General features: G+C 36.6%; 1 protein-coding gene across 2 annotated transcripts in view; it reads left to right on the top strand.

Moving 5' to 3' along the window:
* The window catches only part of UNC13C (unc-13 homolog C), a 491,690-nt gene that overhangs the window by 291,287 nt on the left and 183,345 nt on the right, over nt 1-17,058 (top strand). For both annotated transcript variants that reach the window (XM_053670097.1, XM_053670096.1), the window contains one exon: nt 7,744-7,877. In XM_053670097.1, coding sequence (XP_053526072.1) covers nt 7,744-7,877 — 134 coding nt within the window. The remainder of the gene's footprint in view (nt 1-7,743; nt 7,878-17,058) is intronic.

Here is a 17,058-nt window from a genome sequence, read left to right as displayed (position 1 = left end):
GTTGAGAATATAAACAACAAAATAGGTGTTTTTAAGTGTGGTCTACATGCTCATTTTCAGTTAAGAAGTTGGCTGGGAATTAAGGTGACTCAGTTTCTGAAATGAGGGTTTTAATATTTGGCTTTGATATTTGGAGATGAACGAAGACCACTCAAATAAGAACAAACAGGCTAATTGTTCAGGTCTTGCTATAACAAGGAAGGCAGCAAGCATTACCTTTATTTGGCAGACTCAAAGGCAGAAAAGGGGGAAAGCTTTAGAGCAGAGAGCAGGGAAGGCATCAGGCCTGAAATGATTGGACCTTGTTTGCGTGGGGAAACTAGGAGTCAGCTCATGAGAAGGACATTCTATGTGGTTGGATTGGGAAGCATATTTGGCTTGTTCTGGTTGATCAAGTCGAAAGTGAGGAAAAAATCCGAGGAAACTGTTGGATTAACCAGTTGCTGCCATTCCCCACTGACTGCTATAGAAGCTGTAGTTTGGCTTCCTAAACTAGTTGCCACAAAGATTGTGGGTCAGATTTCTGTCGTATGTGGTCTGTCCACTGTTTGTGTATCCAGTCTTCAAGACTAATAGTTTGTTGTGAGGATTCAATACACAATGAGTTGAAAAGATGCCCCTGTTACTGCTTTGGAGGTGGTGAAAGTATTATTAGACTGTTAAGGGAAGGCAGCAATGTCTGGGAGAGAGCAGAAAGGATAGCTCCACTGACATCATTAGTTTCAATTGGTTGCCCTGGGCTACAGGAAGAACACCTAGGGAAATTCTGTCTGATCCTGTCTAGGTATAGGGCAGTATAAATGTCCATTCTTCTCCTGGCGAAAAATCTGTCCACATCACTCTTCACAGGGATCTCAGATCTGCTAAGCATCTGAAACTTTATGATCTGTTTCTGAAACTATTGATAGAGTTTCCATTTTTCTAAGCTATTAGGCTGCCAGGGCTAAGACTGCCTTATCTCAGAAATGTGAGGAGGTATACAGCCAACTCAGAGTCAAAGGAAGTTGCAAACATATATGAGATACCTAGTTAACAATTAATGTTAATTTATCTTCTCAGTCTTTTTGTTATATTTTAAGCTTATCTCTTGTTAGATATTCAGACACACGTCTTTTTATTTTATTTTTGTGTCTTTAGGGCCACAGCATCCTGATTTTCCAAATCTCTAGCATTTATAAACTTTGTTGTCAAAACTTCAATTGTTGCTTACCTGCCTTGAACCAAAATTATCTTCCTATGAACATTGTAGCAGTCACCTACTTATATATGCATAAATTCTGTAGGTTATTTTCAGAGATAACAACAGCTTCATTATCTTACCTCAGGTATCATTTTCCCTGGCTCTTCTAGACCTCAGCTCTGGAGGCCCTCCCCTAATTTCTTTCCCTGCCACCCACTGCCATAGTCCAAATACCTAAACACCATTTCTGTCTTTCTTACTCCCTACCCTGTCTAGATCCATTTCTCTACCTTCCCTTCCATTTTTTTCTTTCTTCCTCAGAACTAAAATAAATATTTGTTCTAGCACTTCAACCTTCTTGTCAAACACTCAAATCTGTCTTCTTCCCTACTTTCATTGCACTCCAGTAGCAAATCCACATTCTGTTTTCTTGACATTTAAATCCAGCAATGGAGGGAACTCATGATGATCCCCAGCAGTGTCACCAGACGTTCAGGGAGCCACTCTCAGCAAAGCTAACGAGAGACCTGGCAGGGCCGCTGAGGGTTCCACTCCAGGCTCTCTCCTATTGCTGGAAGGACCTGTTTCAAACCCTCACTACTTACCCCTGCTCTTCTCTCTGGGTAGAAATTCCTAGCATTTTTATCATCTGACTCCAGGGAAAACATGTTTTTTATTTATATTTGAGGCTAGTCTTCCCACATACACACGAGATCCCACTCTCTCTGTTTCAACAAAGGCTTAATTCCCCCATCTAATGCCTCTTGTTAATAAAATTGTATTCTTTCTCCTTGTTAAAATTTTCCCCAAGCTTGGGCCTCTGGCGTCTCTTTGAGTAATCTTATTTACTACATAATTTCAGCTACCATTTATATCCTGGAACTTTTTAAATCTATATCAATAATTCAGAATGCTTTTGAACTCCAGACAAACCTGCCTAATTACATTCTGGATAGTTCCACTTGGTTTTTCTCTCTTCTTTCTTGCCAACTAGGTGATTAGTTGTATCAATTTTACTTGACTCTTTTATAAATTTAATTTTATTAAACTTACTGCTACTGCCAAGTCATTAAAAAAGCAAACATAATTAAAAACTTCCATGTTTAAATCATTTAATGGGCCTTATCAAGTTTGATTTAAATGCAAATTCCTTAACATGAAACAAAAGTTACTTCAGGATTTGATGGCATCTATCTCCAGAGCCTTTTTCCCCAAAGTATTTTCAGAGGCACATTTATTCTGTGCAAAATTTTACAAGGTGGGGTTGTCTAAAAGAGGAGGGGAGTAGAGGGTTTATCAAGTGCAAATACATTTGAGAACCTAGTGTTCTAATGTTGGCTCTCAGAGCAATGGTCTTCAGTCTAGTCCCTGAACTAGCGGCAGCAGAATTATTTGAAACTTCATTGTACATGCATAGTCTCAAGCCTCATGCTAGACCTACTGCATCAGGAACTCTGCTTATAGGGTTTACTGATCTATAATTTAGCAAGCCTTCCCAGAGATACTGATGCACACTGAAGCTTGAGAAGGCTTTTAGTAGTTAGAGAATTACTAGGCACATTAACATGTTACTTAAAGAAGTCTGGAAATAACTTATTTAACTTTACCTTATCAAGACCTTGTAGTCTAATATTATTAGCAAATCCCCACATATGTATGTGATGTGCTTTCACATTTAAATGTGCATCTTTGTATTCCTTTACCAAATATCTCCCCACAAACTTTGGCTGGCCAGCTCTTTAGAGGACAGTTTCAAAATTACATATGAATGCCACGGAAGTATAGCAGTTCTAGGAGTGTTGCCTAAGTCTCACTGCCATGAAGATATCGTCTATTACTTCAACTCTTCTGTTTTGTTGCACGTAATAGTTCTCTCTACATGTTGAGCTCTTCTTGATGAAATATCTTCGTATTTTGTTATTTGAAATTATGAAGGTAGAGTGTACATTTTATCAGTGTGTCTGTATAAGCTGTGTTTTTGTAGGAAAGTATTATTTGTAAATATGCCTATTGGATGCTTTTTTCGGCTGACTCTGACAACTTTCCACTTTCAAAAAATCCTCTCCTCATTATAGTGTCATGGATGTTCTTTTAACTTTCTTTCTTCAATAAAGTATATTTTAGTCACTATAATAATGATGACCATAATTAGTGATCTACTAAGTCATAGTTTTATCGGTTTATTGGATTTTGGTTTTTGTTATTACATGTATAATTATGTTATAGTTGTATATTATGTAAACATATCATAAAATATAGTTTTATTATGAGTATTAATTTAAAAGGATTTCAGTACATATTAACATATTTATTAGCTTTTAAAACTCCTACTACCATTATCTTAATTTTTTTAACCATAAGGTTAAATGCCCTAGTCAACTTCTAGGAGAGTAAATAAAGTCTTACTTAGAAAAATTTAATTCTTAATAAACCAGGTATATATTTTAATAATCTTTTTGGTTGTTTTTTAATATATTTTATTGATTATGCCATTACAGTTGTCCCATTCCCCCTTCATTCCCCTCCACCTTGCACACCCCCTCCCCCACCATTCCCCCCTTTAGTTTATGTCCGTGTATCATAAGTTCTTTAGATTCTATATTTCCCACACTATTCATGCCCTCCCCCTGTCTATTTTCTACCTACCATCTATGCTACTTATTCTCTGTACCTTCTCCCCCATTTCCTCCTCCCACACCCCTGTTGCTAACCCTCCATATTATCTTCATTTCTATGATTCTGCTGCTGATCTAGCTGTCCTTTTAGTTTGCTTTTGTTTTAGGTGTGGTTGTTAACAATTGTGAGTTTGCTGTCCTTTCACTGTTCATCTTTTTTATCTTCTTTTTCTTAGATAAGTCCCTTTAACATGTCATATAATAAGGGCTTAGTGATGATGAACTCCTTGAATTTGACCTTACCTGGGAAGCACTTTATCTGCCCTTCCATTCTAAATGAAAGCTTTGCTGGATAGAGCAATCTTGGTTGTAGGTCTTTGGATTTCATGACTTGGAATACTTCTTTGCAGCCCCTTCTTGCCTGTAAGGTCTCTTTTGAGAAATCAGCTGACAGTCTGATGGGAATTCCTTTGTAGGTGACAGTCCCCTTATCTCTTGCTGCTTCTAGGATTCTCTCCTTCATTTTAATCTAGGCTAATGTAATGATGATGTGCATTGGTGTGTTCCTTCTTGGGTCCAACTTCTTTGGGACTCTCTGAGCTTCCTGGACATCCTGGAAGTCTATTGCCTTTGCCAGATTGGGGAAGTTCTCCTTTATTATTTGTTCAAATAAGTTTTCCACTTCTTGCAGTTCCTCTTCCCCTTCTGGTACCCCAATAATTCAGATGTTGGAACGTTTAAAGATGTCCTGGAGGTTCCTAAGCCTCTCCTCATTTTTTTGAATTCTTGTTTCTTCATTCTTTTCTGTTTGGTCATTTTTTTCTTTCTTCTGGTCCACTCCATTGATTAGAGTCTCAGTTTCCTTTCCATCACTATTGGTTTGCTGTGCATTTCCCTTCATTTCACTTAGTTTAGCCTTCATTTGTTTCTCTAATTTGTTAGTAAAATCAACCAGTTCTGTGAGCATGCTGATCACCAGTGTTTTGAACTGTGCATCTGATATGTTGGCTATCTCTTGGTCACTTAGAAGTATTGGCTCTGGGGCTTTGAGGTGTTCTTCTTGAGCCGTAATGCTTTGGTCTGTTTGTGCCTATTATGTATGATGGGCGGAGCCTTAGGTGTTTACCAGGGTGGGGTGACCCAGTCTCTGGGTTGTGATGCTGTATTTGGGGGCGGGGTCAGAGAGGGACAATGGCATCTGTTCTGCTCTCTCTTGGATTTCAATCTACTCTGCTGCTTCTTGCAAGCAAATTGGGCTCTTCTGGTGCCAGCTCCCGGGTGTGTGGGCTTGTGCACCCTCCAGGAGACTGTGGGTCTCTCCAATGAACTCTCTATGAGTCTGGGAGCTTCTCCCAGCAACTCGACCCCAAAAGTTTTCCCAATTGTTGCTTTTAGGCTTTATTTCTTGGTGCTGGGGCTGTGGTTTGCGCTGTCTGTGTCAGTGCTCTCTTCTCTGCCTGGTTTATCTGCACGGGAATGTGTGACCGTGGTAAGCCATCCGCCTTGCACCCTCACTGAATCTGCCTGTTGCTACCCCACACCTGGAATCTGCCAACCACCACCTGCACATCTTGGTCGGCTGGCCACCTTTTCCTGGGAAACCCTGCTCCACCAGCTGCTGGCTCCGTCCCTCTTACCTGTCTGGCTGAATGGTTCATTGTTGTTGAACTTTGTACAGTTCAATTTTCTGTGTTTTGGTTGCATTTTTGTTACTAAAACTTTGTTGTCTTTGAACTTGGTTGTGGGAGGAGGCACAGTGTTTCCACCTACACCTCCATCTTGGCTGGAAGTCTCCAAGTATATATTTTAATATACATCATTGTACCCCATTATTTTGAACACATAGTTTGTTGAAATGCACTAATAAAATAAGAAAATTGATTAATGTCATTGCTGTGTGATATGTAAAAATTTAATAATTCAGCATTCCATTTGGTTTATTGTGACGCAACATAGAGAATGTGATGCAAAAAAAGTGGTGCTATCTATAATCCTCTAATTTCATTTAAAAAAAGAGTAATGGAGGTATAATATATGACAGCTAAGGGACTTTGGGATTAATGAATATTCAACCTCATACTTTAATCTTTCTTCCTTTCCATATCACTCTTTGCAGTATGATGATAAGTGACTGTTATGTTAACTATATCATCTATAGTCATTTTCTCTCATTTAACTACATTACTTGAAATAAGTTAGACATATAGTTTGGCTACACGTACATCATGATGATTAATGATAGTATTCTAATATAGTCCACTGTGACCATCAGAACTGATTTTATTTACGACCTTCACAAGTCACCAGACTCTCCAAATCTAAACACATCATGGAGAGGAAATTTTATTGAACTCATGCAATAAGTAAATGATTGCATTATTGTGACAATAATAAAGTACTGTTCACAAAAGAAAGACACATGGTAATAGAAAATATAACTTAAAAGTAGGTAAGGCTGAGTATTTCTGAGACTGCATTCCTGCCTTTTACTTCTTAAAGATCTGCTGATATGCCTTGATGTGCCCCAGAAATGAAGAAGGGAAGGCTGCCAAGGATGTTCAAGTGGTTCTTGGGGCCCAGACATGAAAGGTTCTTAAGATCCTGTGAAGTCTGCTTATAGTTCATTCTGGCAATTTCAAAGTAATTTATGCCAGGCACCAATTTTTTGACTATTTTAATTTTGCTTTCCAACTTTTAATATCTGTTGCATTTTCAGCATAAAAATAAATGAACAGCACTTGATAGCACCTTAGGGAAATTACATGCTCTTAAAGGTACATTACAGTCTATGTGTGGAGGTCTCTAATAGTAAGTGTATTCAACATTGGGCTGTGCTCTAACTTCAGTGAAAGTAATTGGGTGATGACTCATCCAAATCTGGTTCCCTGTCTTGGGCAGCATTAGAAGACATGCAAACAACATTTTATGCATACCAAAGGGTAGCTGATTTTCAGATAAGATATGGCAGTTAAATATGCCAACTTGTTGGGCCAATTATAATCTAACCTACCTTTTATATCAGAGAGCCCATGAACTTCTTGAGCCACAAATTTAAGTTCTCAGATAGTCTTGAAAAAAACATGTAAATAATTTAGTAAAAATAGTCTGGGAAGCCATGTACTTACCATTTATTTGTATACTTGAGTAAAAATTGTCTTGCCTTTATAGTTTTGCCTGATTTTACAAAGTAAATGTAAAAGAAGTGCTCTAAAAATAATACCTACCAAACAGAATAACCAGAACAATTTATTGGTATGTTTGAAAGAATTGTATGTGTTGATCATGAAGTTTATATGTGAAACAGTCATGAGTGTTACTGTACTCTGTTAATCTTGATGGAGAATTCATTCAGTGTGATAAATGGAGAAGGATTCAACATGGTTTACACAGAGACACACACAAAATAAACTTCCAAAGTTTTAGTTAGGTTCATTTGTAGATGGAATGAGAGAGTTAATGGGCCATTCATGTAACATTTATATTATTGTGGTTTGATAGTACTGACTTGGTAATCATGAAGTCTTGAGTTCTGCCCACTTGCCGCCAATGTGACTTTGAATAAAATATTTAGGCAGGATAAGTTTTTCACACACATACACATAGACACATGCACACACACTTTTGTATAGAAGGAATTCAGACTTTCCCCTTCAGAGAAGCTCCATTACAGAAATAATTTTCACACTAATAAGTCCTAAGATTTTAGTCACAAGAAGAGAAGCATTCATTCCAAAGCCAAAGCATTTAGAAATTAAAGCCTGGCCACGGTGGCTTTATCCTTTGGCATTCCAGTCAATGAATAAAGGAAATCTGAATTTAATAGCTTTGGCTCCCATTAGCTAATTTGTTCATAACAATTTTCTCTGATCCTCCTGTTTGACAGTGACTTCTAACTAAAGTCATGCCATTTAACCTTTTCTTTTGCATGTTATGTGACCTTGTGAGCAGAGTAAGAAACAGGACATTCCTCGGGAAGAGCAGGGACCAACCACCAAGAATTTGGATTTTTGGCCCCAACTTATTACCCTGATGGTCACTATTATTGATGAGGATAAGACTGCCTACACACCTGTCCTGAATCAGTAAGTACACTGTTTTATAAACAAATAGACTTTATTCAACTAAAGCTAAAGAACAAAACATCCGAAACATGGCTTATCTTCTCACACAATGACAATTTTTTTAAAAATTAAGCTATAGTGCAAACTAATGTTTTTCTATTTTATCAGAAAATATCAATTCAATTATATAAATTTTTAGTTCAAGCCCCATAGAGTGTGATTCTTTGGATGTGGAGACAAATATTTTCCAAAATTTATTTTTACTTGATGTAGAAAGGTGTTTATTTCCTCTGGTTTCTTTTGTAACTATTCATTGTCTCAAAAGAAGAAAAAATGCACCATTCCAAACTAAAGACATGTTAGAAACTACTATTAAACATATACCTTTTCAATAATAAATGATCTGCTTCCAAAATAGCTGTGTATCCTGGATTTAACAAATTTGATGCAATATTAAATAGAACAATTCCATTTTCTCAAATAACGATCTAAACCTACTCCTCCATGCATAGAAATTACAAATCATGAGCAAGTAGTCAAGGCAGATGAATTAAAATTCATGGTTGTTACAGAAGACCAGATTCTATAATTGTCTAAAGTCATCAACTAATCAGAATGCTACTAGCTATGAGACCTTGGGCAAATTATTTCATTTCCCTAGGTCTCAGTTTCCTCATATATAAAATAAGGACATATTACTAGATAATTTCCAAGCTCCAATACACCTTTAATAGTGCACATTTGGGATTTATTTCATCCCCACTACTGAGAACTACACAAGCAGCTGCTTCTGCCAACCAAGCACTTGCAGTATGGTTCATGGCAAGGGCATCCTGACATATTCATGATATCTGACATACTATGTACAGCAGGGATAGCAGAAACATACCAGCTATGAAGTAGAACATGAAGATTTACTATGGAGAACTGGTTTTCTTATTCCTCATTCTCTATGACCCTACTGGTCAAGACAGTTTGGGGCATTTTGCTTATGTGTGAACTCAGTTGAAATTCCAATTACAGAATTAAATTTAAGTATCCAAGTTTTTATCCTTTTGTGCTTCTTTGTTCTTTTTTATTGTATTTTTTCTTTTACCGTTTCTCCTACTTATACTCCAGTGCTCCCTGTCATCACCACAGTTGTCCAGGTCCATGAGTCCTTTTCCTTTTTGCTCTATCACTCCACCCATAATGCCCATTTTTACCTGCTCCAAATTCCTCTTCTTTGTGGAAAAAGTGGTCCACTCTTGGATATGTAACCACAATTTCTGCTCCCCCTTACCCTTACATTCACCCTTTCTGCCTGATGGCCAGAGTGTCTCCTCATAATCATCTGTAGAGACTTTAATCTTTTATTATTTTCTTATGACCCAGGACTTGATTTTCTTTTTTAATATTTGACATGTCCTCACTTGATCCCGGGTAGCTTTGTGAAATATATGTTTTCTCAATCATCCTTTGGAGCTCTCCTACAAATAGAGTAGATTTCCGAAAGATAGAAAGATCAATACATGTTTCAAGGTTGTACTCTTGGGATTAGACAGGCCATATGATAAATGACCATTGAAAGAAAGCAAAAATCTACTGAAAAATGCTAAGTTGTTTGAAAGGATTTTAATTTTAATCAAAGAAATTTTTACAGTTACCAAATATCAGAAATCAGGATGTGACTAGAAAAATTTGTATTAAAAAATCATGGAATCATCTCCTTCCAGCCAAGATGGAGGTGTAGGTAGAAACACTTTGCTTCCTTACACAGCCAAATGCAGGATAACAACTAATTTAAAAATTATAAACAACCAGAACTGCCAGAATATAAAACTGCAAGGAATTCTGACAACCAAGGGGTTAAAGAAGCATCCATCCAGATCAGTAGGAGGGGTGAAGGTGGGCAGCCGATCAACTGCAAGGCTGCAGACCACATGGGTGAGGAAGGGTAGCTGACTGCTAAACTGAAGATTCAAAACCTCTCCTTGTAAAATACTGTGGGGTTTGCAAAGGCAGGAAAAACTCTGTCACACAGGAGAGTTTGTTAGAAAGTAGGGCTATAGCAGAGTGAGCAAGTGGCATTTTTCTCTCACTGATGCCTCCCCCACAGACAGTGCAGCAAGGAGGATTGCCCTGCACTGGCAAATACCTAAGGCTCACCTCCTTACGACATAACAGGTGTGCCAAGGCAAAGAAATATGACCAAATTAAAGAACAGATCAAAACTCTAGAAAAAAAGCTAAGCAGTGAGGAGATAGACAACCTATCTGATGCAAAGTTCAAAACACTGGTAATCAGGATGCTCACAGAATTAATTGAGTTCAGTAACAAAATGAAGAAAGAAATGAAGGCTACACAAGGTGAAATAAAGCAAACTATACAGGGAGCCATCAATGAAGGGAAGGAAACTGGGACTCAAATCAACCATTTGGAACAAAAGGAAAAAATAAACATCTAACCAGAACAGAATGAAGAAACAAGAATTCAAAAAAAAGAAAATGATGAGAGGCTGAGGAACCTCTGGGACAACATTAAACATTCCAACATCCAAATCATGGGGTGCCAGAAGGAGAAGAGGAAGAGCAAGAAATGGAAAACTTATTTTAAAAAAATAATGAAGGAAAACATCCCTAACCTGGCAAAGGAAATAGACTTCCAGGAAGCCAAGAAGCTCAGAGTCCCAAAGAAGTTGGACTCAAGGAAGAACACACCAAGACACATCATAATTAAGTTACCCAATATTAAAGATGATGAGAGAATCTGAAAAGCAGCAAAAGGAAAGGAGAGAGTTTCCTACAAAGGAGTTTCCATAAGACCATCAGCTGATTTCTCAAAAGAAAGCTTGTAGACAAGAAGGGGCTGGAAAGAAGGATTCAAAATCATGAAATCAAGGACCTGCGTCCAAGATTACTCTATCCAGCAAAGCTATCATTCAGAATGGGAAGGCAGATAAAGTGCTTCCCAGACAAGGTAGAGTTAAAGGAGTTCATCATCACCAAGCCCTTAGTATACTGAATGTTAAAGGGACTTATCTAACGAATAGAAGATCAAAAACTATGAATACTAAAATGACAACAAACTCATAGCTATCAGCAACTGAACCTAAAAAACAAAAACTAAGCAAACAACTAGAACAGGAACAGAATCGCATAAATGGAGATCATATGAAAGGTTATCAGTGGGGAGGGGGAGGGGCCCAATGCAAGGGGGAAATGTACAGAGAATAAGAAGCATAATTGGTAGGCATAAAATAGATAGGGGGAGGTTCAGAAGAGTATAGGAAATAGAGAAGCCAAAGAACTTATATGTACGACCCATGGATGTGAAATAAGGGAGGGTGAGAATACTAGAGCATGGTGGGGGTGCAGGGTGGAAGAAGATAAGGGGGAGAAAAAATTAGGGCAATTGTAATAGCATAGTCAATAAAATAAACTTTAAAAAAATCATGAAATCATTAATCTTTCCTAGATTTATCTTTAATCATATACTATGACAGACATGTAAATATTTTAGTTGCCTTTTTATAACTGTATTTAAGGAGATACATTAATTATGGCAAAAATAAATTCTGAATTATGTCTACTAAGTATAACAATGAGCTATGGCACAGAAACTAAAAAGCAAATGTCTTTATTTACCTCTTTCTTATTGATTTTAATGTTATAGTTTAGAGTCACTCTTTTTTCTGTGAAACTTAGTCCTAAAAAACCTGAAAGCTTTCCCTGTATTTGGAGTTCACGTTTTATGATTATACATGCTTAGATTTTGAGAACATTCCAAAGATTTTTTTTTTGCTTATTAAGGATCACTTTATTTTGTTTCTTATTTAATTGAACCAATTTTTTAAAGTGAACTCATTTGGAAAGTGAGATATGGTCTTGGTTACCGATATTGAACTTGTGAGACTTCCATTCAGCCCTGTATCTTTACTTGCGCAACCTGTCAGCACATTTAGGCTTCCCTGACTACATTGTTGGTGAGTTGGACTAGCACAGTGTTTCACAAATTAGAAAATTCAGGCCACTGGAGTCAGGGTTGCATGGGTTGCTAGCTGAGTTTACAGATTCCGAGCCCTGCTCCAAATCTGTGGAATCACAATCTGAAGATGGCAATGGAAGTCTACATTATTAAGAAAGCATCCATCACATATTCTGTTAAACTAAAGGATGAAAGCACAGCCCAATTTGTGAAGGACATGTCAGGTTAAAACAAGTTTTAGTTTTCTTTTGGAGGCAGTGGAATGTGGATGAATTATTTAAATGTATCAGACTCACTTTTATCTTTCAGAGTGCTCCAGCATTACTGATATAAATATTGAAACAATTTATTGAATGAACCACGACTTTGAAAAATCATTATAAGTTTTTGTTTATTCAAAGTTGATAAAAATTTATAATTGTAGAATGTAAACATTAGGAGAGAAATTTGTTTTAGTTTGTACACTAGTATATAACCAGGATTATATTGTGGTTGAATTAATGAATAAATTAAAGTAAATCTATATGTGTAGTCAGTACCTCTTCTCTCTGCTACTACTCCATTGATTAATTGATGCACTAGAGTATTTCTTTGAGCAACATTTATTCACTTTTTAAAAATTATTATTTATGAAGTAACTTTCTAGATGCTTGCAGAAATTTCTCTACCACACGGAAACTAAAACTATTAAGTAAATTTAGACCTTTTGGTGTCTAGACCATTTGTTAAATTTGGTGTTTAGACCATTTTCCTTGAGTCTCTGTGTTGGTTTCTCCACCTTAGATAAAACAGTTTAGTCTTAAAAGAATGGTCTCATGAATCAGTATAGCCTGAGCTCCTAGTTGTCTCTCAAACTTTTTTTTTTAAGATTTTATTTATTTATCTTTTAGAGGGGAAAGGAAGGAGAGAGGGAGAGAAATATCAATGTATGGTTGCCTTTCGTGCGTCCCCTGCTGGGAACTGGCCTACAGGGAACCAGCCTGCAACCTAGGCATGTACCCTGACTGGGAATTGAACTGCGAATGTCTGGTTCGCAGGCCCACGCTCAATCCACTGAGCTACACCAGCCAGGCTGTCTCTCAAACTTTTTGATAGTCCAAGCTTCTGACTTTGTTCTTAGTGGCTTCCATTATTGAGGGTGTGCCAAGACTTGTCAATGTCCCAAAGGGGAAGGATTCGGCCAGCACCTAGACAGAGGCTAATTAGAGCCAGACCCTTAAGCAATAGCTGGGAAAGGATATCAAGCTCCTTTCAGAGAGAAACTGGAAGGTGAGCATTTTTGCCTGTTCCCGCTACACTGAGCCCAGGTATATAGCCACAGGGATGGGAGATGGGAAAAGGGATACTCCTGCGCCTATTGCAAAGCTGCTTCTTTGTTTGCTATAGTCCTATGGGACTTACAAATGCAAGCCCTGCTCAATATCAGAGCTAGGTGATTTGAGGACCTGTCCCTCTGGTAGTGGCCATAAAATTTGGAGCATTAAAGGTATGAACAGGCTCCTTTTAGCAGATACTGGCAGTTTAGTTTTCTTGTTGGAATACCTAAATAGGAGAACATAGGGGAAGTGTCCATTTGCTCCACTGGGCTCTGGGGAGGATTTCAGCCATCCCCTAGATGCATGCTAAATTAGAAGCCAGGCTTCCATGCATCAGCTTGTAAAGTATGCAGCCCAACCCCTTCCAGGAAGAGAATAGAAGATAGGCATTTTTGCCTATTCTTTCTAGGCTGAGCCTTGAGGGGCAGCCATAGAGAGTGCTCACATAAACATTAACAATTACTTCTTTTTGTTGTTGTTATGGTCCCGTGAGTTATATGCACACAAGCCATGTTGGCTCTCAGAACTAGGTGTTTCAAAGGTTTATCCCTCATGTGGGAGTCTTTAAAGTTGAGGTACTAGGTGTACATACAAACCCTTCACTACTCAGGGAGAAGCTGGCCATTGGGACTTCCGTCCCAACTGTATGGCAATGTGCAGGGGGGTGGGATTAATAGCAAGACTGTATCTCAGTATTATCTCCTCATTTTGACATGGAAATTTTCTCCTTAAACCAATATGTAGGAGTCACCCAACACATGTCTGGATTTCTCTCCAAGGATAAATGCTGCATACGAAGTCATGTATTTAGTACATCCATGGGTGAAAGGAGGTTCAGGAGCTTCCTATATCATCATTTTGGTTTTCTCAAAACCAACTCGTTCTTGAGTTTTTTGATGTGTGTCTTTCAAGGAATTTTTCCATTTAACCTAAGTGGTTAAATTGCTCTCATATGGTTACTCATGGTATTCCATATTATCCTTTAATGTCTCTAAAATCTGAATTCATTTCCCCTCTCTCATCTTTGATATTTTGTATCTTCTCTGTTTTTTTCCTCTCCAACTAGCTAGACATTTTTTGTCTTCTGAAAATGAAACATTTTGGTTTCATTAAAACTTCATAGTTTTTTTTTTTTGTTCTTAAATTAAACTGTCTTCTTTTCTATGTTTTTTTCTTTAGAAGTTGAAATAACTATTAAAAGGCTACAGTGGTAATCCAGTGAGAAGGTATGAGGACTTTGTATAAAAATGTTAAGTAAGATCACATTTCAGAAATATTTAGGAGATAAATGGAGTTTGTTTTCCTTTTTACCGACCACATTGAATAGATTGTTAAGGGAGAAGGTACAGACAGTGAAGATGCTATAGTTATAGGGGCACTATTAAGTGAGATTATACATTCAGGAAGAAGTACATCAGTTGAAGAAAGTACATAATTTTGAAAAAGGAAGTACATAGTGAGTTATACTCAGACATATAAAATTTGGCTATCTGTGTGACTTTCATGAATTCTTTACACAGAGTAGAAAATTGTATAATTATATGCAAAAGTTCTTTAGACTAGCATCAACCCAATGTATAATGAAATGTAGGGGAGGTTCATTATAAATGATTGAAAATAGAAAATCTTATATTAATATTCTGAATATTTTACTGTCAGGTTATTTAAATTATTGTGACTGTAAATTACTGTTTTTCTAATGCTAACCAATTTATAAGCAAAAATATGTTTCATCAGTTTTCTGATCCTGTGTGTTTATATATATTTTGTTATTGTCTATAATTTCTTTTAGTTTCCTCCAAAGGTACACATAGAGTTAAGGCTCAATTTATTTTCTCTCTCCATTAAAAGTACATATTAGAGGAACCAATGTGTTGGGTAGAAAAGGGTCCACCTTTCCTAAACATGCTATATTATTTGCAAAAATAATATGTTATGTGTTCATTTTCTCAAGGCCATAGGATAAGCCAGAACATTATTTTTGAAATGGGTGTCTTAAAAGACAGTATATTTCATTTGCTGCAGCAAGGAGACTGGGTTGAAGCTACTTTGATCAGGGAATTTACATTTTATTCTTTCTGTCTTGAAACTAACAGTGTTCAAAGTATTAAAGCTATTGACCTATTTGCTTGCATTTTGGCTTCTATAAGTTATTTTTATATTTAAAATGTTTACAAAAGTATTCATACACTAAAATTTATCAAGACAATGCAATGAACCCATTGCAATTGGTTATTTAACAATTACCAAGATTTTGTCATATTATTGTCATCTATACTCTTGAGCTTTCTTTTCCTTTTCTTTCCTGTATTGTCTTAAGCAAATCTCAGGCATGCTATCATTTTATTCCTATGTACTTCAGTATTCATGTCTAAGAAATGCTGGCTATTCTCTTGCATATCACAATGTCATTATTACGGCTAATGACAGTAACAGTGATGCTTTGGTATCATGTACTCCCCGTCCCATAGACAAATGCCAACATTTTTCTTCAAAACTGCCTTTTTGCAGTTGGTTTCTTTTAATCAGGATTCAAATAAGGTCTGCACACGACATAGAGTTGTTATGTGTCATAAGTCTCTTTCATTCAACTTCAGCTCCTGTCCCTTCTCTTTGATCCATGCTGCAGACATCTTAAAGAAATCATGTTCATTGCCCTTTAGAATGTTCCGCTTTCTGGATCATTCTGCTTGCCTCTTTATGTATAAGTTGTTTCTCCACATTTGATATTTGCCATAATTGAACATCATGAGCTCTAGAAGCTAACTTTCAGTTTCTTTAATTTTTTTCAAGAATATGTCACAGGTGACTCTATACTTTATATTTCATCACATCAAGTGTCACCATTAAGTCTGATCATTGCCACTATAGTGATGCTAAGATCAATCACACATGGCAGCTTGATCCCTCTGTTCCCAAGTTTTCTATCAATCTCTGTTCTAATGCATTTATTTGTTTAAAATCATTCCAGAATCAGTTATTTCCATTAGAGACTGCAAAATTGTGGTTTTATGATGTTATTCCCTCAGAATTTATCTGTTAAGCTTTTCCTATTAAAAACTTATGAGGGATACTTATTTGGTTACCCTGCAGTAGGGTAAATGCAGGAAAGATAGGGCAAATATTTAATTCTTTCTTAAAGATTTTTACTCCATTTTTTCTACTGCCCTATTTATTTTTATCATTTTTCATCAACATTATCATTCAAATCTAACAAATTCATATTGAATATTCTATATATGTCAGGCACTATGCAAAGTTGTTGCCACAAAAAATTTAACTGGGAAAGAGATATGTACAAAATTAAATATGGGTCCTAGTGTAAAGAAGAAACAAAAATTTCTGTAAAAATTTTTGTGATGCTTACAAAAATTACCTTTTAATTATTTGTAGTTATTTGAGTTTGTGACCCCTGTGACCAAAGTAGCATGACTAACCTGCTATGATACTATATAGAACAACACATGTATTCCACTACAGTAGGTTGCTGTTGAAGTTTAAGGGATGCTTTAATTTGAATAAGCTTATTTTCTACAAGCAATCAGCCTGCAGAGGTAGGGTTTACAGTGGAGAGAATGAGCAATAAAAAAAATCTTAAAACATCTCAAATCTAGGCTAAAACTATCTGACTAAAGGTACAAAAAAAAAAAGAAAAGTCATTTTGAAAGTTGTTTAAATGTTCATTACAGATATTTTGACTTTTAAAACAGACCAGATTTTTCTCTACAAATTCCCCAAACAACATATTACCTGGAAAGAATAAGAGTATTTTTCTAAGAACACAAGAACACAGAGTGCTTTCTAAGAATTATACTAATTCAACCACTTCTGAAGATTTCAGTTTTCTACCTCTTTCACTGCACCTCATGGAGGAAAGAAAAGATTCTTCTTGGGCTTTCAAAATTTATTATACTTACAAG

The sequence above is a fragment of the Artibeus jamaicensis genome, unplaced genomic scaffold (assembly GCF_021234435.1).
Source record: "Artibeus jamaicensis isolate MK-2021 breed Jamaican fruit bat unplaced genomic scaffold, CSHL_Jam_final contig_548, whole genome shotgun sequence".
NCBI lineage: Eukaryota > Metazoa > Chordata > Mammalia > Chiroptera > Phyllostomidae > Artibeus > Artibeus jamaicensis.
This window is presented reverse-complemented; position numbering and strand designations above follow the sequence as displayed.